Source organism: Sinohyriopsis cumingii, chromosome 5 (assembly GCF_028554795.1).
Source record: "Sinohyriopsis cumingii isolate HCF-2022 chromosome 5, ASM2855479v2, whole genome shotgun sequence".
NCBI lineage: Eukaryota > Metazoa > Mollusca > Bivalvia > Unionida > Unionidae > Sinohyriopsis > Sinohyriopsis cumingii.
Window position 1 is genome coordinate 152,530,792 of NC_142965.1, and position 27,757 is coordinate 152,558,548.

At 32.7% G+C, this 27,757-nt stretch overlaps 1 protein-coding gene across 2 annotated transcripts; it reads right to left on the minus strand.

The window, feature by feature from the left end:
- Positions 1–603: 603 nt before the first annotated feature.
- On the minus strand, positions 604–27,757 carry LOC149800482 (von Willebrand factor D and EGF domain-containing protein-like). 2 transcript variants are annotated; one of them, XM_089960109.1, is made up of 20 exons: positions 27,656–27,757; positions 27,269–27,346; positions 26,355–26,558; positions 25,696–25,857; positions 22,516–22,687; positions 20,337–20,445; positions 17,092–17,178; positions 16,063–16,485; positions 12,609–12,691; positions 11,778–11,841; positions 10,798–10,977; positions 10,241–10,434; positions 9,416–9,743; positions 6,935–7,087; positions 5,751–5,922; positions 4,791–4,978; positions 3,243–3,518; positions 1,951–2,059; positions 1,347–1,485; positions 604–932 (listed from the first exon to the last, which is right to left on the minus strand). In XM_089960109.1, the coding sequence occupies exons 2-20, from the start codon at positions 27,318–27,320 to the stop codon at positions 845–847; spliced, it is 3,183 nt and encodes a 1,060-aa protein (XP_089816235.1). In that variant the 5' UTR covers positions 27,321–27,346; positions 27,656–27,757; the 3' UTR covers positions 604–844. The 2 variants fall into 2 exon arrangements, with proteins under 2 accessions (XP_089816235.1, XP_089816236.1); XM_089960110.1 differs by lacking the exon at positions 27,656–27,757 and adding an exon at positions 27,461–27,617.

A 27,757-nucleotide genomic window follows, 5' to 3' on the forward strand; every position in this document is an offset into this window, starting at 1 on the left:
TTTAATTTGAATCGTAAAAGTACTATTTGAGTTTATGCGTTAAGATAAAAAGTTATTTTCCTCTTAATAAAGGAACTTACGGAGCTTCCAAATTATTGTAGATCATTTTGCTTTAAACCATGTCTTTTCCATTATCATGTTTTAGTTTGAAATTCAATACAATAAATGTCTTTTTTATTTTTTGAAGTTACTTTAGCAAATATAATTTTCGACGTCACATTCCATTTCATTTTGCGCTATTGATTGAGAGCTAGGATCTTTCAAACGAACACTAATGATTGGCGATATCGTTTTAAACTCGAATAGCTGTTGAAGTATCAGCATGGAGTCTTTAACCTTTGGTTTTGATTAATTTGCCTGTTAATTGGTCCTAACGAAAAACATATATATATCATTTGACTGCTCTAGAAGATGCAATGTCTGGAATTATATATGTTATTATATTCCAAGAATATCACTTATTTGCTCACGACCTTCCCCTCACTCTATTAATTTGCTTTAATTCATTATTACTGTGATTGTGTATATACCAACTGTCAGATGTTCTTATTGTTATGCGTACTTTAACTGATAGTTTTGTTGCCAAGAACTGCTAACCATCAATTCGAAACTTTATGGTTTATTGTTAATAACAAATGGAGGTAAATGTTTCAATAACAAGTCAATTACGTATCGTGCCTAATGGAACCAAACATTATGGTATGTGTGTAGAAAATAATCAGATTATAAAAACTCAGTTGTACTTCTAAACGTTTGCACGAAAATAATCAATTAATTAATCGTTTGAGGTCTGTTTTCGATTTGGAAGAAACATTTATAAAACTACAATGTCCTCTTATTTGGATTATTGATTTCTTTGTTTCCAGGGCTCAACAAAGGTATTGGCTCTCGGCAATCCTTCAGCAGCATGCTCTTCCACGTACGCAGCAACCCTGTAAGGGATAATTTAAAGCTGAACACAATACAGATTTTGTATTGCACGAAAAAGATGGCATGCATAAAAGATCAAAAATGCAGCGGATGATACTAATATTTCCATTCCATTGCTCTCCGCGTGAAAACTATGAGATTTAATAGTTGCAGTCGCTACATTTCTAAACAATAATGGACTTTCTCTAAAATTACAGACATATAATTTAAAATAATGGAACAATATTTGTAGTCTTTTGTTCATCTTTACCTTTCTATTACTTATTTGTAATTTTGCATGTATTCGTTTGAAATTTCTCTTTTGACACTGTTATTAAATTTTGGAAGTGGAAATATGTTTTAAAAAATGACCCAGATATAATTACGTTAAATCTTAGGACTAAAGGAAATCAGTAAACAAAACAAGCAATACGTACAACTTTTCTTTCCTGAGGCATTTTCTTCTTATAACAATTATTAGTACGATAATAATGATCACTGCGACAACAGCAGACACGGAAACTGCAACTACTAGCCGATTAGCTTCACTCTGTATAGGACTGACTTCCGCACAATCTATAAGGTTAGAATCAAGTTTTTAAAATTTATCAATGCATCACAATGTCTAAAAAAATTCAAACATAGATTTATTATTATTCTTCTAAATATAAGTCACATTATGGTATTGAAAAAAGCTTGAGTTAATGAATATAAACTGAAGCAAGTAATTAATCGATTTACACATTTTGTTCTGATTGTTTTATGATCGTTTTAGTTTCTTTATAATATATGCTTATCATTAGCAGAACAAATCTATATCTTGCAAAGCCAGAGATAATAAGACTCAGTCGCCAAAAACTGGAGAAAAAAGACATGTAAAATGAAGACGTTCTCATAATCGTATGTTTAAAGTAGAAGTAAAGACAATGAAAAAGTATTTGTACCAATCGATCGTTGAAAATTGGTCGATTATAAGTCTACTATTTCTACAAGCTTCCATAAGCAGAGTTTAAGGGATTTAATTTACAAGTAAGTACAAACCATTTGTCCAAGCAACGCCATTTACTTCCGATTTACAAATGTTGCATACATTGACAGGATCTTTATCTCCCTTTGAATAGCAGGTTCCATCAATGAAGCATTTGTTCGCCTATAATGTGAAAAAAAAGTATTAGGATTCGCTTAGGTGAAAATCCTTGATTATTATAGGATTAAGTCACATGTTAAAGAGTAGGTATTACCTTTTAGAAGTAAATAATACATTCTGTGAAAAATGACACGTTCAAGTAATCAAGTTTTAGTCCAGTTTGTGACAACAAAAATTAATACTTTGTAAATACGTTACTCACTGTCAGTCAAATATACATTTATTTTGTAGCCCCTTGACTACTCACAAATATCAATTTGCATTAAACTGAGTATATCCAGATAATATGAATTTGAAGGGTTTGAAGATTTTAAAATATATTCATAGAATTTGTGCCTATAAACCAACTCAAAGAACCCTTAAACTTTCAGTTTTATTCTGTACTCATCGCACCTCTAAACGTTATGGGCAGTCACTGTGCAGCAAGCTTAAATATGAGACGTGAAATGTTGTCAGCATTATCCTGACCATTAAGTGATGCGCATGTGAGCTAGTTTATATAATGACTTTTAATATTGACATTTGCTGATATCACGGGTCTTAAATCGTCCCCATCTGACGTACCATTTACACACGCTCTCCGCGAACAAAAATGTCCAAATCAGAAATCGTTAATAGGATAATCAGCCATGGTGTAATTCACGCCAGTATGTAAAAATTCAAAAGCATTCATAATGAAAATATGTATGGTAAATCACATACAAAGTAGCCACCTTAAAAAACGTGTTCTTTTAATTTGGTGTCGATTCATGTTTCATTACTTAAGTAGGTATGCCACAAATGACGCATGTAAAGTACATGTATTCAAACAGTGTCTACGAACTCTAACGACGATTACTCTACCTTTAATATAGGAAAGCGATAAGCTTGCATAGCACTTAATTTCAAGACATGCTCAATGCAAGACATAGCTTTTGTACCTGAGAGTTCTATTTACAAAGACAGAGACACGAATGTAATCCGCACGTTTTAAGCATCAAGCTTGGCATGATCTTTTTAAAAAAATAAGACAAAAATACATAATGACATGGTTTGGTTTGGAAATTTAATATTAGCAGAAATAAACTTCTGCACAATTATCATATGAATCAAATAGCAAAGATTGTCGTCTACAAAAGGTGAAAAAATGTCTAAATTTGATATATACAAATTAGTCTTATTTTACATTTTAATAAGTAGCGTATACCATAAGTACAATGGAAGTTCCACCAGACATTGTTGATACTTCTTGGCAGTTGGAATCGTACTCAAAGAAGAATTTTGGTTTACCGTAGTTGATGTTATCATTTGACATGGAAACGGTAAAGCCTCTAGCAAAAGCTTCCGAACTGGAGTTATCTTGAAGTGCTCTTTTGCGTCTTGAGCAGAGGATCGATTGAAATTCTGCGACAAAAACACTTTCAACCACAACATCAATCTCTGTCTCTTCGCCGACAGAATACTGAGATCCGTTTATTGATACCTGTGTTGAAAAAGAAGAAATGTTCCAATGATTAGTATAAACGTTCTGTGTGAACACGAGTCAAAATGTACTTTAATTGCATGAATGTATATGTGTTATGTATGTTTAATTTGTGCGCTAGACGTTTTTCTTGAAGTAGGGTAGGGTTTTGGCCTACTTATTTGTATGCTTTGTGTTCCTGAATGTTATCATGATTAAAAATAGTAAATAACATATTTATTAAAATTTATGTTGAAAGCGTACATTTCTGTACACGTCGATGAATGTTTCCAGCAGACATTATTAGTTTTCTAGAAAATGCAATTGCATCATTTGTCATGTGACATCCTAAATATATTCGACATTAGGGTAACAATTATTCATTCCCGTTTAATATCAGTCTTTGTGATTTTGCGATAAGAGATTTTAATTGTGTTCAGATGTAATTTGAGAGCAGTTATTTGTCTAAATTATTCACTGAAATTACAAAGTACTAATCTACGTTTTCGACTAAAACTCTGCTTTGGGATTATTTTGAATTCGTTCAAAACATTCTGGATCATATCATTGAGATACGTCAATGCTATTTGTATACCAAAGCACATTAAATTACTTTGTTACATTCAAACCTATTGAAGTTAATTCGGAACATTGTATAGCTATTGGACTTGTGATCGAACATTTCGGATAATTTGGGAATTAATTTACAGTTACGCATTTTCGTTTAAGTCCCATTAACAGGAGCTTCTTGATAAAAGACCAAGTTGACACTGAATAAACGACATAATTTTTATATTGTTTTCGAAAGCAAAGTCAAATCGCATTCCTATTTTATTTTAACGGATATTCATATTTTCCTCAGATTCAACATGTTCAACGTCTTTTTAAATGAAAAAATAAAAAATATTACCCTCATAGAGCATAATAACTGAACTAAAGGTTTTAACAACTTAAGTTATTCGAAGTAGAAAACGGTTGTTTCCTTACTAGTGGAAGAGCATATACATTTACATACAATGTCTCGTATTTCCAGATATGTGGGACGTGTTTTATTTAATTCACTTTGAGTTGTAATAAGTTGTTTTCAATTCTTTTCAAGATGTTGCAAGAATGTAAATAAGGAATCAGAGCCAAACTCGCGTAAACTGCTACAGTTATGCACTCGAATTATCAAAAACATAAGGAATGTAAATAAGGAATCAGAGCCAAACTCGCGTAAACTGCCACAGTTATGCACTCGAATTATCAAAAACATATACACATATCTACTAGTGGCCAGATTCATGGACTTACCTCTATGATCTGTATGTGTCCTTTTGTATGTTCACGTGCAAAACCATCACCATAGACCTTTATCTTACAACAATCGTCAACTAATGGAGAACATACTCCACCTCCAAAAATATCCGTCAGTTCTGGTGCATCTCCTGTGGACTGTGAACAGTCTTGAAGAAGATACCCATCGAAGCATGCACAGCTTCCTGAAAAAGACACACAGTATTAAATTGTCGCAGGTGTATGTTGGTATTGGATGATGTATTAACATTATACTGGCACTTTTTGTCAACCAGAAAATATATGTATCACCAAGACACAATTTTCAGCAAGAACATTAGCTTGTTTTCAATCACAGATATTGCCAAGTCTTTTAATCTCACTAACACACTTATTACTTTACCATAAGATATATACTAGTTATTCAGAACTTCCGAATGTGAGCAGCATTACTTTCCTTAATGGCTATTACATTCTTCAACGTGAGATGTATTTAAGTTTCCTAAAGATTAAACTTATTTAGAGACACTCGTTTGTCCCATATTTTTCAACCTAATGCGCCTTCAGAAAAGACAATAGGAGACATGTGAATATTACAAATACAGGATATTTGTGCTCTCTTAATGGCAAGTGATATATAAAAAAAGAATGTAATCTCGAACCGCAGGCAAACGTTCTCGTTTAAGTCCAGTGTTAATTAGAAACAAACAATATAAGGAAAGTACCGTCGATCATTGTATAAGTTCTACTTCATTACTTACTTCGCCGAATGTTTAACTAACACACACACACACACACATGCACACACACACACACACACACACACGCACACACACATATATATATATAATCACGATTTACAGCTTTATATTGTATTAGACGAAGAAGCAACACAAAAAAAATACAATAAACAGGCATTTAAAAATCAGCAGTACATGAGCGAACGATTCCTTGATAATAATTTATAAAATCGAATACCATTTTTGCACTCTCCTCGGCCGCTGCAATTATTGACACAGGATATCTCATTAAACTGTATAACAGCTGTTGCATTTTCCTGTCTAAAGAGTACATCTCTTTCCATTATGTTATCAACCTGTCTTGTTACGGATTCGATGTGTGCACCCGTATAAGATGTCTCTCCAGTCAACTGTACGAAACACAACACAAAAGAATGAGAATTACTTTTTTCCTTGCTAAAAAGCCTAATAAATGGATCTATGAGTCAGCGATTGAGAAGTTTTATCGATGTTTCCCATCCTATTTTGCGCTTTTTGTATACATCATGATGTATGTACTCCAATGCCACTGATGATTATTGTGAAATTTCACAAATGAGTGTATATAAATATGTGTGTGTTTCGTTTCTTTAACGTAGCTTAAACAATTTTTCAGTCATATTGCTACCATGTATGTAGTGTGATAGTTCATAGTGATGTCTAGCACTGGGGCATGATGCCGCAGACATATAGCATGATGTCTCACCCAATAACATTATCCTGACAACAGGCCGACCAGTTCTAACACTAACCTCTTAATGCTGAGCGCCAAGCGAGGCAGCTGTTAGTAGCATTTTTGCAAGTCTTTGTTATGACTCGGCCGGAGATCGAACCCACGACCTCCCGCATCTGAGGCGGACGTTCTAACCACTAGGCCACCGGAGCAGAACACAAATGAGTGAACTCTTCGAGTTTCAAAAGCATATCTGTCTGAATTCTTTCGATATTGACAAATTAATACAAACGAGAAACTTGCTTGACCATTAGCTACAGAAATATGCAATTATTTTTATTAGCAATGCTTATAAACTTCTCTTATTGACCACATATCGGTAGTTAACCTTAAGGTCAAAAATAGCAAATAATGTCCAATTCATTTCCTCCACTCTATCCGCCCTACTTATTTCCAGGACGCTTCTTTCATGTTTGGCTTATTTATCTCATGATTTATGCGTCATGCATGTTAATACACCCATTATATAATACAGTAACTGCTTTTTTGGAAACTAGAACATGAAATATAATTTTAAAGTTATTAGTGTTACTGAGTTGCTGTGCTTGAGACTTCATGCACATTGGTTGACATATACAAGTATTAATATCTGGAATGTATGACCAGTGGTGCCGTGCATACAAGCTTTTGTGAAACGTGTTTGTACCTACCATTATATCGGCAATACATAGTAATATGGCATTCCCTATAATTTGGTCAGTTGATTCCGGTAAGACGTCTTTCATTCGAACAACATTTGATTTTTGAAACTCGCTCTCACAAAAGGTTTTGGCTTCCGCCTCTGTAAATGTTGAGGAAGAACGCTGCAGAACAAATGAATATTGTAGTTTAAATATCCGAGTACAATAACTTAATATAACTGAAATTAACCAAGAAATAATTCAAGCATGGATATATCACGCAAACGTTTTCAGTCGTTTGAATATCGTCAAGATGAAGAAGCCAAGGAAACAAAAAATAGCTCTTATCATGGAAACGGGCATGTAGAGTTACCCAATCCCGTATGTGTACGTATCATGGAAACGGGCATGTAGAGTTACCCAAATCCCGTATGCGTACGTATCATGGAAATGGGCATGTAAAGTTACCCAAATCCCGTATGCGTACGTATCATAGAAACGGGCATGTAGAGTTACCCAAATCCCGTATGAGTACGAATCATGGAAACGGGCATGTAGAGTTACCCAAATCCCGTATGCGTGCGTATCATGGAAACGGACATGTAGAGTTACCCAAATCCCGTATGCGTACGTATCATGGAAACGGACATGTAGAGTTACCCAAATCCCGTATACGTACGTATCATGGAAACGGACATGTAGAATTACCAGAGGAGCACATCTGCTACTGATGATACTTTGCTTCTGATTTGCTATGATTTTGTGTATTCCAGGAACTCCACTCATTATAAGAGGAGGTATTTTTTCTGAACTAACATCTTAACAAACATTTCAATATTATCAGACAAATCCCAAAAATGAATAACCTCTGTAATAAGCGCTCATTTATCTCCGCTTCTTTTATATTAATGATAAAGTTAAGATCGAATATTATATGTCCAAATAAAAGAAATAAAGAAAAGGAAACACAATTTTCATCCCTCAGCAGCTGATGGCATTGTGTCTGCTGGACAGATAAAATATTATGTAGCAAAACTATAAGCATGAACAGGGTATTCGATCGTTATCACATTCATCATGCTTACATCATTCTTTGCTAAAAATACGTTATTCGGTAGACTGTGCGCTCCAGTTTCCTTTCGTAACAAAAGTTGTATTTACATTATGAATAAAAAGATCTTATTCAATACACACTTTAATGCTATTGTTAAGCAGGTGAATATGCAAGCGGTAAAAATAGCAACGATGTTTAAATTAGAATATTTCCAACACCAAGGGCTGTTTTAAAGATTCCAGTCGCATTACAAAACAATAATTAATATAAACCATTGCATCATGCAGGAACCAAAATACATGGCTTCCACTATGATTTATATTTTCAAAATATTAGTTGAGTACCAGCCATTCATATAATATTCTTACTTAGATGTTTTGAATGGTTTATAAGGTCCTAATATATATATATATATATATATATATATATATATATATATCGATTTCTTTCATAATATATCATTAGCTTTGTCAAATTCACGGAACGTGGTAACCGAAAATGGGATTAAAATTAAAATGACTAGTAATATTGGCTGTGTGTACAATCCCGTTTAAATACTAGAAGTTGCACTTATTAGGTATCAAAGTGACATAACTATATATCAAACTTGTTTGACTCTACACTTTTGAAACAAGGGCTATATATGTATGTATGATTTTGTGTGTGTCCCTTTCTTTTTCTTCCTCATTTTGCCCGTGAATTATATATTGCAAATTATTGCGACGTATGAGCGACACAGCTTACAAGAATAAGACACATACAGAAGAATACGATCGTCATTGCATCTTGCGAATGAAGTTACAGTTCAAATGTCAGAATACTATAAAAACAATACAATACATTTCTCCGAATTAAAAATACACATTCTTCATTAATATGGTTGGATAGGAGGGCATACCTAAAGTTATTGGAAACTTACAAGGGAGCGAGCTTTTGTGCATTCTTGCATATAGATTGAACGAAGCTTGGCTTGTTATTTATATAATGGGCTAAGCTTAGACCTAATAGAACGGATTTAAAGATCATAACTTTTGAGACATTTCAGCACTTGTTGTTTCTTTTCTCTTCTTTCCAAAATATTTGTTTTGTAGTTATAATAAGTCTTCAGGCCCGACAAAGGCGGGGCGTGGGGGGGGGGGGCAACCAGGAGTATATCCCAGGGTCTCGGACCCGTAAAGGGGCCAAGGCCGAACAACACGTTTTAATTTTATAAATAAAATGTGTTTGAACATGGAGAGGCCCGGTTGTTTTTTTTTTCTCCAGGGCCCGTGATCACTCTTTACGGTCCTGTAAGTTTTGTTATATTTCTGAAAATGATCTGACAGTTGTGACTTTAAGGCGAAAATCGACCTGGTTTTCTATTCAAGCGCTATAAATCATATGGGAATTGTTTTCCGTTTAAATGGTAAATTTATAATTATCCACAAACTATATCAGAATTGTTCTCAAATACAAACCTTTGAAATGACTGTTTCAGACGAATACATTTCATCCATTGCCTTACTGAACACACGACGTATCTCGTTTGCGAGAGAATTTATAGGCGACCGTTTGTTCCTTTTTGGGCATGAATTGGTAATTCTACTTCCTTTGCGTCTAGCTTGGTTTGGGCATAGTATAAACTGACTGGCGGAGCACGTGGCCACTCTTTCATTATTCGCTGCATTGTCTGTCTTATTGGTGATATTACTACTAGATGGGCAAAAGCACAAATAGTCGCTTGCTGTCCATTTGGAGGGATTGTGTTGGCGTGGGTTGAGAAATGACTCATTTGAATTGTTTATTCTGAAAGTAAAAGACAGTTTTAGACCACTTTGTCATTAATATCATTAGTAGAATGATGAGATGCTCCGACAACAGCGGAATCTCTTTTCTCATTATCATCAGTATCGTCATCGTAATCAATATCAACATCAATTTCATCAGCAGCCATACTCTTCATTTTATTTTACTCTATTCAGATATACAACACCACACTTACCATTAATGCTGATGCTGTGCTAATATTGTTGTCCCTTCACGCTACAATCACTACTACATCTCTTCTACCATGGAGACCAAAAACCTACTAACTACTTGCAGTGCATTCTGCAGGTAACATTTATAGGGCAAATACAAAAAAACCACAAAAAAACAGCATTACTCTTCCCCATCCATGATGTAGTTATTTAACTGATAAATTCAAGACATCTAAGACCCAATATTGATTTCAACTGGCACAATGAATTGATTTCGAAATTGATAAGATTTAGGCAAGGTACTCGGCGTTCTCTTGTACTCACCTCCATTTCTCAGCAAAGGCACTGTGCGTCAAGCCATTAAAGTCATCCCCTTTATTTCCGTTGAACGTTCCACACATGCCCTCTATTGAATTCCAATCCTTTACGCTCGGGTATATGTCCACATTCATTGTATTGCGATATTTTACTTCCGTATGGATTGTGATGGCAATTTTGGTTCCCAACGGCATATACGCCTACAAAACAAGAGTCATCACGTTGGTCATTACGTTAAGGGTAAAAACAATACTTACTTAAAGGTACATTTGATTGGTATACTTTCGAACAGCTACTAATCAAAAATTAGACTTTCAAGAATACTCAGGTTTACGACTTAAAAATACCAAACATTTTTTGCACAAATATTTTACCATGCAATGTAATGGACATATGTATAAATAATACATTGACTCCTTTCTTGGAAACTAGCATGAAATTTAATTTTAACGTTATTAGTGTTACTGAGTTGCTGTGCTTGAAACTTTATGCACATTGGTTGACATATACAAGTATATATATCTAGAATATATGACCAGTGGTGCCGTGCATATTTATCTTACCTCGAAATAATGCTCTGTAATTTCTCTTACTTCCAGTACGTCAAAACTATCGCAGGACACAAAACCGGCAAACCGCGTACCACCGCATAGATTGATTATATACATATCAGCTCCTGCTCTTATTGAAGTGGCACATACACAAGTCGCACCACCGTTGCAATTCGTCGTTTTGATCTGGACCTAAAAATCAGTCAAGTTTTATTACATTAAATGAGAAAGGTAATGATTATATAAAGTAAGTAACATACAAGGACATGTGTTTATTGCGGCAAACAATCTTGAAATTGTGCTTTAGATTATCATAACCTGTAAATATTTGAGATAAGATTTTAAAGTTTATCCTAACTTGTATTATTTTATATCATTATACGCAGTTAATGCCAAAAGCAATCGCAAGTAGTAAACAGGCAATTTTTTAAAACAGCGAAAAGAGTCATGCATAAAAAGGAAAAATTGCACTTACAAAATATGGGAAAAAATCGGAAAACTTTCAAAAGTTCTCGTCTCGAGGATAGAAATATAACCATAACCCGTACCATGAACACTCGGTAATTCTTCGTTGAATCATTCATTCATTATACTGCAGTGTATGACAAGAACATGTCACTCACGGAACAAACGTTTGTGACAGACACTCTGCAAAACCTCGTGCCTGATGAACAACGTTTCACCCTTGGTTGCGCTTTTCTATTTGACACCGATGCCTATGCACGATTCTACTAATCTCATCAACATAATAATTGCAAAAGATATATGATTTATATCATACACACGAATATATATGTCTGATCAATAAAAGCAACGGAAGTATCTTTCGTAATTTCGTTTTATATTTTTAATCAAACATATGAAACTGAATAGTGACGAATTGTTTTTATCTAAAATAATACATTATAGTGAAATACTTGTAAAATGAGGGGATACTTCATTTTGCAAATCCATACAACTCTTTATATCGCATAAAACGAAAATTTACAAACCTCTTGTTTCTCCAGCCTTTGCTTGTACAACACATATTCTCCAGTAATGTGATTGTCATAGTCCCTGTACAAAAGTTATGAAACTATTTAACAAATATGATTAATTCTACAATATTGGGGAGGGCTATTGTTTCATGCTTTAAGTAGCTATTGTCAACTTTAATTTCAAATATTATCTATGAAATAAATCTATATATAGTCCTTGATGATTTACCCGGTTTATTATATCATACCTTTGTGATAACTTAGTAATTTCTAAAATACTTTGATTATATTACGCCAGTCTGACACAAATAGCTGAAAGTTCAACACCAAAAGATACTTAAAAATGGTGATATAATCTTCTTAACCGATCTTAAGTATGAATATCAAAAGCTAATAAAATTGTAACACCAAAGACTGATTCCAATTCTTAAATTAATGTGTTTTCAAAACTATGTAATTTACTGAAATGGTCTAACTTAGTACATTTTATTTTTTTAAACAATTTGGTCACAATGCGTCTCTGAAATTCCGTGCAACACGGACGATCCAGATTAACAATAAGAGTGTTGCATGCACAAGTATGACATGAAACTCTCAACAATAATAGTATATTTAAACTCATTGTATATGAGAGTGTGGTGCACAAAAGCACATTTAATATTGGACTACTGACAAGGAGGAAAATATTAAAAGATCGTTGAGATTATTACTTTATAATGAAGGTCAAGACACAATGCGATTCTTTGCAAAGCTAATTCTACGTATTATATACATATTGCTAGATATATTGTTTTTATACTGTTACAAACTAGTAGCCCAAAGGAGGTCATTCATAACTCTACTCACGATCCGTCTGCAGTTCGCAAATGAGGATCTACGTGTGCATAACAGATTTTTCTTTCCCACTGTGTGTCATCCAGTACCGTTACCTGTTGTTGAAAAGGTAGAAATGTCAAATATGTTATTGACATCTTTAAGGAAAGTTAAAGATTATTCATACACCTTTGCTACATCGGATATAAAGCCAAACACTATTTGTGAAAATGGCACGAATGGCTACCAGAGAGAACATGTTTTGTCTGTTCATTCGCAGTTTGCTATCATATGTTGTATAACTGTCTTAAGGAATATGCTTTACACAAAATAGGTCACGTGGATCTTGTTATTTAGAGACATAACAAACATTCACCCATGACGATGCGCCTAATTCGGGGAAATTTTCAAATGAACCCTGTCATTTTTATTTATATAAGGTAAACAAATCTATCCAGTAGACCTGACCATACTGTATGTTGCCAGTTGATTTTAGATCTGATCATACTGTATGTTGCCAATTGATTTTAGATCTGATCATAATGTATGTTGCCAATTGATTTTAAATCTGGTCATCCTGTATGTTGCCACACGATTTTAGATCTGATCATATTGTATGTTGCCAATTGATGTTAGATCTGATCATATTGTATGTTGCCAAATGATTTTAGATCTGATCATATTGTATGTTGCCAAATGATTTTAGATCTGATCAGATTGTATGTTGCCACATGATTTTAGATCTGATCAGATTATATGTTGCCAATTGATTTTAGATCTGATCATATTGTATGTTGCCAATTGATTTTAGATCTGATCAGATTGTATGTTGCCAATTGATTTTAGATCTGATCATATTGTATGTTGCCAATTGATTTTAATCTGATCAGATTGTATGTTGCCACATGATTTTAGATCTGATCATACTGTATGTTGCTAACTGATTTTAGATCTGATCAGATTGTATGTTCCCAACTGATTTTAGATCTGATCATGCTGTATGTTGCCAATTGATTTTAGATCTCATCATAATGTACGTTGCCAATTGATTTTATATCTGATTAGATTGTATGTTTCCAATTGATTTTTGATCTCCGATCATACTGTATGTTGCCAATTGACTTTAGGTCTGATCAAATTATATGTTGGCAAATGATCTTAGATCTGATCAGATTGTATGTTGCCAATTTATTTCAAATCTGATCATACTTTATGCTGCCAATTGATGTTAGATATGATCATACTGTATGTTGCCAATTGATTTTAGTTCTGATCAGATTGTCTGTTGCCAAGTGATTTAGATCTGATCATAGTGTATGTAGCCAATTGATTTTAGATCTGATCATACTGTATGTTGCCAATCGATTTTATATCTGATCAGATTGTATGTTGCCATGTGATTTAGATCTGATCATACTGTATGTTGCCAATTTAATTTAGATCTGATCAGATTGTATGTTGCCATTTGATTTTAGATCTGATCAGTATCTATGTTGCCAATTGATTTTAGACCTGATGATACTGTATGTAGCCAAATGATTTTCAATCTGATCATAATGTATGTTGCCAATTGATTTAGATCTGATCAGTATCTATGTTGCCAATTGATTTTAGATCTGATCATACTTTATGTTGCCAATTGACCTTAGATCTGATTATACTGTATGTAGCCAAATGATTTTAAATCTGATCATGCTGTATGTTGCCAATTGAATTTAGATCTGATCAGATTGTATGTTGCCAATTGATTTTAGATCTGATCATAATGTATGTTGCCACATGATTTTAGATCTGATGATATTGTATGCTGCCAAATGATTTTAGATCTGATCATACTGTATGTTGCAAATTGATTTTAGATATTATCATAATGTATGTTGCCAATTGATTTTAGATCTCATCAAAATGTATGTTGCCAATTGATTTTAGATCTGATTAGATTGTATGTTGCCAATTGATTTTAGATCTGATTAGATTGTATGTTGCCAATTGATTTTAAATCTTATCATAATGTACGTTTCCAATTGATTTTAGATCTGATTAGATTGTATGTTTCCAATTTATTTTTGATCTCCGATCATACTGTATGTTGCCAATTGATTTTAGATCTGATCAAATTATATGTTGGCACATGATCTTAGATCTGATGAGATTGTATGTTGCCAATTTATTTTAAATAAGATCATACTTTATGTTGCCAATTGATTTTAGATCAGATCATACTTTTTGTTGCCAATTGACCTTAGATCTGATCATACTGTATGTAGCCAAATGATTTTATATCTGATCATACTGTATGCTGCCAATTGATTTTAGATCTGATCAAATTGTATGCTGCCAAGTGATTTAGATCTGATCATACTGTATGTTGCCAATTGATTTCAGATCTGATGAGATTGTATGTTGCCAAGTGATTTTAAATCTGATCATACTGTATGTTGCCAACTGATTTTAGATCTGATCATACTGCATGTTACCAAATGATTTTATTCTGATCAGATTGTATATTGCCAACTGATTTTAGATATGATCATACTTTATGTTGCAAATTGATTTTAGATCGGATCATACTGTTTGTTGCCAATTGATGTTATATATTATCATACTATATGTTGCCAACTGATTTTAGATCTGATCATACTGTATGTTGCCAATTGATTTTAGATCTGATGAGATTGAATGTTGCCAGGCGATTTTAGATCTGATCTGACTGTATATTGCCAACTGATTTTAGATCTGATCATACTTTATGTTGCCAATTGATTTTAGATCCGATCATACTGTTTGTTGCCAATTGATTTTAGATCTTATCAAACTGTATGTTGCCAATTGAATTTAAATCTGATTATACTGTATGTTGCCAATTGATTTTAGAGGTAAGCTAAATGCTTGCTAGAAAGTACATAACACATGATAAGATGCTCATATTGATGATTTGTGTGTTAGTAGACAACTGTACATTAATTAATTATTACAAATGGAAAGAATTAGATAGCACGTGCAGGTTTAAATTAATGATTTTGATACACAACAGCATATTCTAAGCAATAAAGGCTCGAGTTTACATGCATGTATTTCTTCGAACAATGAATCTCATGTGCTCAAATAATTAAATACGTTACATAAATGCAAATTCAATTTACTGTCCAAGTCATAGTTAAATCAGACTTCAACAATTTCCATACATATGATTCAAAATAAATCTTTATATAGAAACAACAATACTTAAGTATGTTTAACAGCATTGTTTTATAGCAACAAATATTTATATATATATATATATATATATATATATATATATATATATATATATATATATATATATATATATATATATATATATATGTGTGTGTGTGTGTGTGGGGGGGGGGGTGGGGGGGTGCGTATGTGTATGTGTATGTATGTTTGTGTGTGCCTACTGCACCACAAATTAACAGTTAGGCGTACTTTTAGGCTATCTATAGAGGATTTGCTTTAGAGTTCGTACCGTGATATCACTAAGATAATTGTTTGCCACGATTCGGTGTCCTCCTGCTAATGGATCTGTTAACAAAGACATTTTGAACGTGTCTCTTCCTGTGGTAGAGTACTTGTCATTATTTTTTGTGGTGATACTGATGCTGGTGTTTTGAATATGACTTGTCCAACTTGATCCCAAGCTTTTGTATTCTCTCTGCGTAAATGCTGTCATTTTCGTACCGCATGCATTACTATTTTTATTAACCGTTATAGTTGAAATATCTGGATTGCAAGCTGCTCTTATCGGGTCGAACATGTAAACACTGATTTGGCAAGGCAATGGCTTGTCAGTTATGCTTGTTTCTATTGATGTGCAGCCTAATGGAAACGTAGGTTTAAGGTATACAGTGGCCGTATCACCCTTTTTCATGTCTACAATAGGATTGACGACCTGAAATATATAAATCTTTGTCTAGTTTTAGTTTCTTAACGGTTTTATTATGCAATGGCCCAATAGCCGGTTATAACCTGAAATAGATATTACTCTGAAAACGTTAACGCTGGTTATATGATGGGACTGAGTAAAATTAAATAAATTAATTAACGGCCAATATAAATGGAGAAAACCGTGCCGCCCATAAATTGTATGTGGTTCTGTCGTGTCAACCTAGATTATATGACAGAATATAATTTAAACCATAATCCGCAAGAAGAACGTAGGTTCATGCTCATAGTCCTTGATTTTGTTATGAATGTAGTCTTTTGCTTTGCATTATGTACCATTTTAACCAATATACCATTGCAAGTAAGGTAAATAGTTACTAGTGGTAAGTTACATATTTCAGACAAAATAATATTTGATTGCACGGATTATATAACTGTGCGGCTTTAAACATAGTCGGTGCATTATTAATTAGCTAGATTTTACATAAAATAATTGCAAAAGTATAGATGGTAAATTTAACATCAATTTGGGTTGTACTAGAAATAACACAAAATATGACATAACAGAGAGTTTGTTACTGAAAATAGGGCAAATAAACAATAGCATATGAACCTGGATTCCAATCCAATTCCCAGGGCTTGCTGTAATACTGCCCAATAGACCACCGTTCTTGTAACTGGCTCTGACGGTACACTTCAGCTGCAAATATAAAATGTGTGTTTACTCACCCATGTTTGTCTCGTTACATTTTGGTGAAACACTCTGGTAAATTCTTTTTAAAAATATAATATAATTTTTGTATTCACTGTATTAAGTATTTTAAATAAAGATGATCACATAATACTTCAAAATTAATCTTTAGTGTTTGAAGTGTAATACTCTAAACTTTGTTATTCGATAGTAACACCTGGTGTCAGTGACAATGTGTTTAGTTCATTTTTATCAGTGATTCATTTAAATTCCATAGTTTCCACAAAATCTTAGATTCATTTTCATTTCAACTGATCATATACCCATCCCGACAAAAATAAAAGTTGGTATCCATTGCATTTAAACACTGACTCTAACTCTAATTTGTTCCGTTGAAAACGTCGTATCATATATATATATATATATATATATATATATATATATATATATATATATATATATATATATATATATATAGTGACATAATAGCATAATAGTTCGAAAATGCGAGAGTAAAACGAAAGAAATCTGCCTAAGTTTCAGCTTACAGCAATATCTCCCCCAGGCGAGATTTAAATACATACACAGAGACAAGCACACTCACAAAACGTGATACATGTATAAAAATAAGGAATATCTTTAACACAAAGAAGAAAAAAACTACTAAGCATAATTAAGACTTTAAACTGAAGTACAAAACCAAAATAACAAGAAATTACTAAACTTAAGTACAAGACGAAAAAAACAAGAAATTACTAAATTAACAGATAACCACTATAAATAATTTCTAGTTATCATTTCGTGTCTAAAAAAGGGTCTATTATTTAAAGTTTTTTCGTAGACATGCAGTTATTCCACTTTTACAGGTATAGGCTAAAACGAGCACAAGCTGTGCTATTTTCCTCGCATTAAATGCCAACTTTTGTGTGATTATAGAAGATTTATGGGGATGGTCTGCTTTGCCATCTTGTTTGTGTATCTAACTCCTTGTGAATCCTGCGCCTCTAAAGCCTAGAATCCTAATCACGTCGTCGTTTTTTAATCATATTTATTATGCTTTCGATTCTCAGTCAACCAGATTATAATATGTGTTTCTTGGTCATCACAAGTTTTGGAGAACATTTTTAAAGTAAATTTAATAGTAAATAGTAACACTTTTATAGTAAATTGTAGTCAAGAGAGAAACGATAAAAATACTTTCTGCAGTCGTGAAATACCTAAGTTTAGCCACAAGGGCTAACAGCGACAGCGAATTGCAATTTTGTTTTAAAAAAATATCAATATCCAATGCAATGGGACTGAACACTTTGGTATAGTTAGCTTAATGTTTTATGCATCTAAAATAAATGTACAGTTCCTATACTTTTTCATATAATCAATGCACAGACACATATTAATAGGAAAAATTGCATCATTCCAACAGGTTCAATGTTATCTCTGCAAAACAATATGGCTACGGTTTCTAAGTAAGTATTTGTGCATATCTACATTGCGAACTTAATTGCTAACCTAGATTGAGGATTCAAATTCATTATGGATGATAGCAATGTGGTACATCAGTACCTTCAAGACTTTTGAACGTCATTCAGAACATTATATAGCTTTGGACTTCCGATAAGACATTTAGAATTATTTGGAATTTATTTACATAATGCTGTGTCTTTTTGAAATTCTAATTTGGATTCTAGCGAGATCAATCATTTGTTGTTTCTATTAAAATGTATGGTTTCACTTCTATCTTATTTTGTGCCACAGTTTAACATTAGAATCGTTACTAAGTGCTTGACATATATGTGGCAAGAAAATGGATTTCCTCAAATGGCAGTGAAAGCTGACGCCGAAAAGAATGTGTGTGCGGAAAAAGCAAAGCTAAAAAACAGAAAGACGGTTCCTTCACTACATTCCCAGAAATATTATAAAACTTAGAAAGGGTTCAAGACGCAATTTTTCTACCAGTGACCATAATCCTATTTCCTGTCATTAATAATTGTTCTCAAACTCATTATCGTAACTATCATTCTTCTGTAAAAGATAGTACAGGTTAAAAAACGCCAATAACTTTATTATGTTTTGATTTTGTAAGGTGTTAATTAGTACCAAAAACAATTATATATTACTACTTTAAGACACATATTATACAAATTTTAAAAAATCGCAAGTACATCAATATGCTAAATCCCGGAAACAAAATGTAACTGGACAATTGTAGAAGGCGCGAGGACTTTATGACCTAAATGCTTCTGTCACCAATTGGAAGCATTTGTCCTAACCATTTCCGTCTTGCGAGCATTTAATCAGAATCCATCCTAAACTGTAGAAATATTTGACTCCATTTAATCTTACTCATTGTTTTATATATTATATTGTTAGTTTACGCAATTATCTGCATGAAATTACACTATGATTATGAACAGTAATTACGTTTTAGTGTTTTTGGTCTTGTTACGTTTGTGTAATCTTTTTCATGGCTTTAAACTCTTGAAAATGGAATCCGTAGATTCCAAAAACGTTCGTATTGCAAACACAGGAACAAAAAGATTACATTTGTTAAACATACGTTAAAAATCCGAAAACACACACATTGTTTGTCATATTTTCTTTCATATATATATATATATATATAGATATATATATATATATATATATATATATATATATATATATATATATATATATATATATATATATATATATATATATATATATATATATATTTATAGATAGATATAGATAGATATATAGATAGATAGATATAGATATATATAAAGAGATACATGCAAGTAAACTCAATAAAATCAAACCTTTATTGATTAGAATCTGCGGTTATATGTGAAACATATATATATATATATATATATATATATATATATATATATATATATATATATATATATATATAATAATAATAATAATAATAATAATAATAACACTCTTGTCTTGTTCAATGTCTACTGCCCTTCAAGAATTTTATTTTGAAGTGTCCATATTACCAGGGTGTTCGTGGAGCCCGCATACAAATCATCATAGAGCTCATTGAATGACCATTGCATTTACAACTAAAACAAAGTAACTAGGAGGATATATTAAATAAGCATTATCAGGTTGTCTAATAATTCTTTGAAGAATTGTTTCTCAGTTTGTTTAGTAATGTGAATATGGAAGGGTACCGTTATATCCATTTTAAACCCTGCAAGTTCTTCTTCTAGCAGGTTGGTTTCCTCAATACTTGAAAAGTTTTGAGGACTTTTGGTCGTGACATAAATATCATTCACATACCTGAAATGAAATAATGAATTGCTAATACTCAGCTATGAGATATCTCAGAACAACCAGCATGGTCAGGATAAAACGTGTACAATTCTGATGAATATAAGAATCAAAGGAGAAGTGATCTATGAAATTATTTTCCACGCACACCATTCCAAACAGTTAACTAAAAGCTAGCACGCTTAGAGCTATTTGCAACTCATGCAAAATAAATCCCGTGAAGACAATAAATAAGCAGATTAATTAACAAAATGCGGGGAAACACGTTTCTCTAACAAAACAAGATATATGAAACGATGAAATTAATATTTACTTTAATTCGATATGTTTAAAAGAGCTGCATAACTTTGCGAAAAATGGCACATTGTTATAATGATATTATGGTCTGGTTGCACTCCCAGTCAGGAATTATTCGTTTGTTTTTTGTACCAGTGGAACAATTAACAGATAAACAGGTACAAACAAAGGGGGAATCGTTCTGCGTGAACCGGTTCTGTTGAGCAGGAATGACAATATCTAATACGATAAGTGATTATCAGTTCGTTGTTTATCAGGTACACATGACATTATTTTTCCAGCTGTCGAAAAGGTCTGCATTGTACAAGCGAATTTACATAGCCGATACATAACTAACTCCAGGGTTGGCAAATTGAAGCGTGCAGCACGTGCTTTCAGTGTCCAAGTCTTTTTCACAGGAGATTTGTCCCTTTATGACCTTCATACAAAGTGTAATAAAACCTAATAAAAATCCAAAACCAACTATGTGAATATATTGCATGTTATCTTGGAAAATAGGAGCAAGGTTTTATTATGTCAAGATCTGTTTGCCAATCTTGTTTTCAAAAACGCAACTTTGTCCAAACTAAACACGCTAACTCGAACTATCTTTGTGGATACTAGTTGTCAGACATTACTTTGAAATAGTGATGAGCTACAAAAAAATGCGCTTCTCGTATAAATTTAGAAAAGGTTTTTGGAGATAATGCAACTTACAGCATATTTATCCCTGAAATACCATTATAAAATAGCAGTGTTATGTTTATATTCAATGATTTTTCTTGCGAAGTTTAGTCAATGAAATCTGTCCAAAGGTTTCTCATGACCAGCAGTATTATAAAGTAAGATGAAATCATGCTGTCTGTTCTATACATAGCTAAGTCAACCAAGTACGTTCGCAGCGACCTTTTATATTTGTGTTTGTCAGTATTTAACATGTTTCAAGGTTAATTTCCGATTTCACTCTTACATGAAAAAGACCGTTGCTACATAAGATAGGTTAAAAACAAGCTTTGCTTAAAGTTACATCCATCAGTTTGTTTGCGCAATCTACTGATCATGCCCAATCATTGATAAAAGAAAAAGCAACATAAGGGTTTCATCTGAATGTTTTGTGACAGTGTTTAGTTTCTTTCATCAGATTTCTCCCCAACCACATTTTGGCAATGAACAGCTTTACAAATATTGTACAACACTTTGTCATAAGAGGAATCATGATAGTATTCCCTACAGTTCTCAGAGTTTTAGCAAAAATGTCATCTTTAATTTAGAAGAAGTTACGTTTATAAATAAATTCTTAAAAATTATGGCGCAGTCAGAAACACCATTAATGCGCATCACTTGCATTGCATTAAAAACCATTTTCATTTGTTTTTCTAAAGAAGCAATTAAGATATCCACCTACATTTACCTATTTATCAATTAGGCTATTCATATATTGATACACAGAACAAAGACACGATGTTATATAGGTACAAATTAGACAGATAAATAACAGTTGAATTGAAACAACAATATCTAGGTAAACCTACATTCCTACAATAATAAACAATAGCATACTAAGACATATATATATATATATATATATATATATATATATATATATATATATATATATATATATATATATATATATATATGTATGTATATATATATAAGCAAAGCTAAATAAGGTTATCAAGATTGGTATTCACTTATTGACGTTTTGAACTTGTACCACTAGATACGATCTGTGGTTTTGAACATATACCACTAGATTCTCTTACTGACGTTTTAAACATATACTACTAGATATCATCTTACCACGAAACTGTGTAGAGTAAAGCATCATCTTCGCACTTCATAAATGCACATTTGAATACCGAGAATGGACTGTACTGAATGTCATTTGAATTAACGACTGGTCGTCCTTTGAATTTTAAATCAGGGACAACATGAACGTCTTTGGGCTTACAAGATGTTTGGTTGATTGACACTGAAAACAGAAATTATTGTCTTAAAACATACATTTATGAAGACGCGCATATTTATGTGTTGGGTAATAGAAAAATCTTTTTTTTTAAAAAGTTTTTTATATGGTGAAAACGATGCTAATCTACTAATCATCTTGGGATGGAATATGTGACAATGCATATATTTATTTTGAAGATACGTTTCAAATATTAAAGATGAGTGAACAGATTTTGCTTTACCAGAACATAATTCATTTCCTGATGAAAGGACATTTTAATTCTCTTAAATGAGTACTGTTGAACTGATATAAGTATTACTGATTTTCGCGTCAAGAAGCGTTTCGTTTTGTGAGTTATTGGACTACTTACCAATATTTCCAAATTAATCTATAAAACAGAAAAATAAGGGATAAATTATATATATATATATATATATATATATATATATATATATATATATATATATATATATATATATATATATATATATATATATAAAGAATACAAATCATATGGCGAATAACAGTCCTTCCAATTGCATTGGGTCCCGCAAGGGATCACGTTTGTAAGGGATTGATTAAGTTAAATGTAATTACCCGACTACGAACAGTGCAAAACTGGTATCGACCTATCCTAAGCGCTTTCGACTCTTAATGAGTCTTTTTAAAAGGCAAATACAAAATATAGACAAGACATGCAAATAAAACAGACAAACCGCTGTCTTTGTAATCCTTTACATGACTATGACTTGTTGTGGATACTGAAAAATATTTTATATTGACCTAGAAATCGACGTGCCATAGCTTCATCTGTTATTTTATGCAAATTATATCCCGGATATTTCATTGTTGTAGTTGTAATAGGTTATTGGGTGACTAATAAACACATTTAGAGAATTATTTAAAAGAGAACATGCCGGCTGCAAAAAGGTAATTTTATTTGTGAATGGCTGTCTTTTTCTAGTCTTTTTTTATTTAAACCGCTTGGTTTCAATGTTCTAAGGCGGCGTATCCAGTAAGATTACTTTTCTTTCCTGGTTTCGGAACTCCATTTGAGGTTGTGAGCAATTGCTATAAGTGTTAAATCACTGAAAGTGTGGCTATGGGAATAGAATACAACTCAAATACCTAATACATGGAGCTATTTTTACTACGCCACCTTAGGCCAGTCCAATCATGATTTTAAGCAACATTTCGCCTGAGACTCTGCTCCATATTTACCACCATAGCAACATTAAACGGCGTCACCAGACGACAGAACGGTCCTGTCCTCATCCTCAATTATTCCACTGTGTAATGTGTAATTTACCAGTCCCCAATCATAACTACTGCACACGGAGGCACCCAATCAATTCAAACAATTAGATTTTAATTGGGACTACTGAGCGACAGGGACACAAACGCGGCGCTGACTTGAATATACTAAAAGTAAACCATGCCATCATGAAATCTCAGTAACAATTCATTCCGTGACATTTGGTCCTGATACTTGGGTAATTTTTCGGTCTGAAGACTATATCCCCAGTACCGATTTCCCGTAATCGAATAAGCAATTTCAAATATCTAAGAAATCTTTGAAGCGAAAAGATATAAACATTTGCGCATACTCTAAATTTATTACAATACATTTACTCTTCGTGTACATTCTGATCACGTTCAACAAGAACGAACCCGGAAAACAATCTGGTCTTGCAAGGAAATACGAACAAATTTTCTTAGAAACTGAAACTTTCTTTCAATCCTTATAACCTGCAAGTAAAGAATAAGTATTGTTCTTTTTTTTTTTGACGATTGTTGGTTATTTCCTCAAGAGGCTGCCTGCCATATTGAAAATCTTCATTCCTCCACCAATGCTCCTTCCACGTTTCTAATGTGTCAGTCCATCATGCCTTCTTTTCCGCGATTATAATGCAGAATCACAAAATAAACCTGATAATGTATTGTTTCGAGTTCTGGTATAGTACATAGATCATGTTTACGCCAAAGAGGTTTTCAAATCTTTATCGTCTTGCCTCTTTCCATTCCCGTTTGTATCCCCTTCATTACATTGGTTACCTTGTACATTTTGACAGCAATTTAAACTAGAAACTTTGATCAATGAATCTAACTCATGATTCTCTTTGGGAAAAATAAAGTTCTTTCAAAAGAACTATGGATTTATGTTACAAGTTTACTGTCGCACGAAGCGTATGCAACAATGCATCGAAAAGGAGAAAACGTATTAATATGGAACTAAACTACTATGTAATATCATGGCAGAGTCCATTCACCAACAGGAAAACTAACAGCCCTAGTCCAAAGTTACCATACCTCTCTCTCTCTCTCTCTCTCTCTCTCTCTCTCTCTCTCTCTCTCTCTCTCTCTCTCACACACACATACATACACACACACACACACACACCTTTTTCAGTTACCTTCAGTATGATTAATTTGAGACTAGTGTAATGGCATCGTATTACATAGGAGTCGGAGAATGCAGCTTCTGAATATGCCGACATTTGCTTACTCTTACGATTTTGTTTTCCTTTTGGACGCACATGTATTTTAAAATTTATGTAAAACTAAGCAAAAAATTGTTGAAATGAAAACATGTCTTACAGTGAAAATATACGCTACTGACTTTGTTACGTTATATTTCAACTGGATTGTAATCAAATTAACAACTTTATTAAAGAAAATTTCTAACTGCGAAATCTAGTCGATACATATTTGTTAGTCAGTTAAATAATTTATTCAACTGGGATAGAATCAAAGAAGGAATTCATTTAAGAAAATCGCTAACTGTTGAGCTCATTTATATATGTATATATATATATATATATATATATATATATATATATATATATATATATATATATATATATATATATATATATACATACATACATACATACATACAGTGGAGGACTGCAAAAATAAAAACCATACCTTTCTAGCTGTAATCAATGCGAATGCAAAACTATTTCTATGTTTGGACAAATATGTCATATTTGAATGTTTCGTTGCCGGTTCAGGTAAGACATTTTACGTACCGAAACAGTAAGCACTAAAACTGTTTGTCGAACCCAATTTGTAAAGGACATGGGTACCACAGTTCTTGACCCGTATCGTACTTTCTAAATCACAATCAGAGAAGTACCCAATGGAGCACACGGTTCGTTCGACATCTCCTTCATTTTCGGACGGGATAGTATCTACAATATAGATTCTAAATCATGTACAATAACATATTGAATGATTAGTTAGTTTTCAGTAGATTCAGGTAGACAAGTGGATATCAGTGATTTCGATCATATTAGATTGCTTATACAGCTATGTATGTATGTATATATATATATATATATATATATATATATATATATATATAATTTAACTCAAATAAGCTGAATTATTTTTAAAATGATCGCCACACTTTTTGAAATATGTATTATCTTGTTCATGTTCACGCACACATATGTCGGTTACAATTGTGTTAACTTCTATTGTACATTTCTTTTTGAAGGTGTTTTTGTGACACCTAGAACAGTTTTTGTACTGATTCGACAAATAACCTTATTCGTAGTCCATTTCCATTATTTGCTCTCTAATAGACATGCATATCCTTTGTTTGATGGTCACATTCAACACTAGAAACTATTTGTAAGAACAATGAAATTTAAATTCTGACAACGGAAAGAAGAAAAGGAAATACCTTTCATCCAAATCGGGAAAAATGTTCCACAATGGAACAGAGATATTCCGCTGCTGTTAGTCGGCATCCTTTTGTCTCCTACATTATACCAATCTTCAGCCAGGCTTGCATCACTAAGATAAGGTTCATTGCTGCTAACTATATAGCTCCTCCCGCGTCGTTCCAGATCCGGTAGTGTGTTGTAATTGCCGCTGCAATTTTGTCCTGTAAATATAAAGAGGTTACAGTTAGCATTTTAAATGGACGCATCATATTGAAAAAGTACTCACTTTCCATAACGGAGATTGTTTACCATTACACGTGCGATAGCGCTTGAGTCATTTAATGTAATAAGGGTTAAACTTCTATGACGTATTTTCCATTTGCTTTTTAACTTTGCTTAAAGATTCACAACAAAAGTGACCTTTTGGACATCTTCGAAATGACCTAAAATTGAAATCACGTTTGTTCTCATTGACACAGTAATATACTACATTTTCAAACGACACAATTTATGAACAATCTGATTCGTAAGCGGCATTGAAAACGAAATACCGCATGGATATCAGTATCATAAATGCTTTACAATCACATTAAACAGGAAAGAAAATCATCTCAAACCTTTTCCAAAGGCCCATTATACGAAACAAAAATTTCGATCGAATTTACGAGCTTTCAATAATTAATTTAGCAGTCTCACATTAGCAAGATATTAAAGTTTTGACATTGCTGTCAAAATGAATGGTATAATTAGGTAAATAGCTACAAACTAATACCTATTAGGTCTACCTGGTAATGATGACAATAAGGTATGCTTACTAGCCAATGATTCTATTTTATTTGTATCGAACTTGAATTCAATATTTTGTAATGCAATTTCAGGCTAATGATAGCATTTAAGATGCAATAGATGCACACTACTTTTAATATATTACCGTTTCCGAAGTGTAAAAAAATAGACAAAACAGCAAGCACTTTTTCCATCATTGCTGAATAACTCCGAAGTGATGAATCTGTAAGAAATGGTAAAGATAATGAGGGCAACATAAGTTTTCAAAGAACAAGACCACGTTTTGAGTCGTATTTAGCTATGTGGTTACAAAATCAACAATTTGAAGCAAACTCACCAACCACCAGATCCTTTCGTGAATATTAGAACTATTACTAACTTCATTTTAAACGTTAAATTTGAAAGCAAATTGTCATGTAATTGCTTGTAATCTAAATGTGTTATTAGAAACACATTTTTAGTAAAGAAAATACAAGTATACAAGTTTCATCGATTCATACATAACGAGCGAGATTTCCTAATTTACGCTCACCATACGCTCATTTGTTAAAAACGTCTAGGTGTGACTAAAGCCAAGCACAGATTTATCGCTAGTCGTTAGAAAAATATGGTGTATACATTATACCTGAAAGCG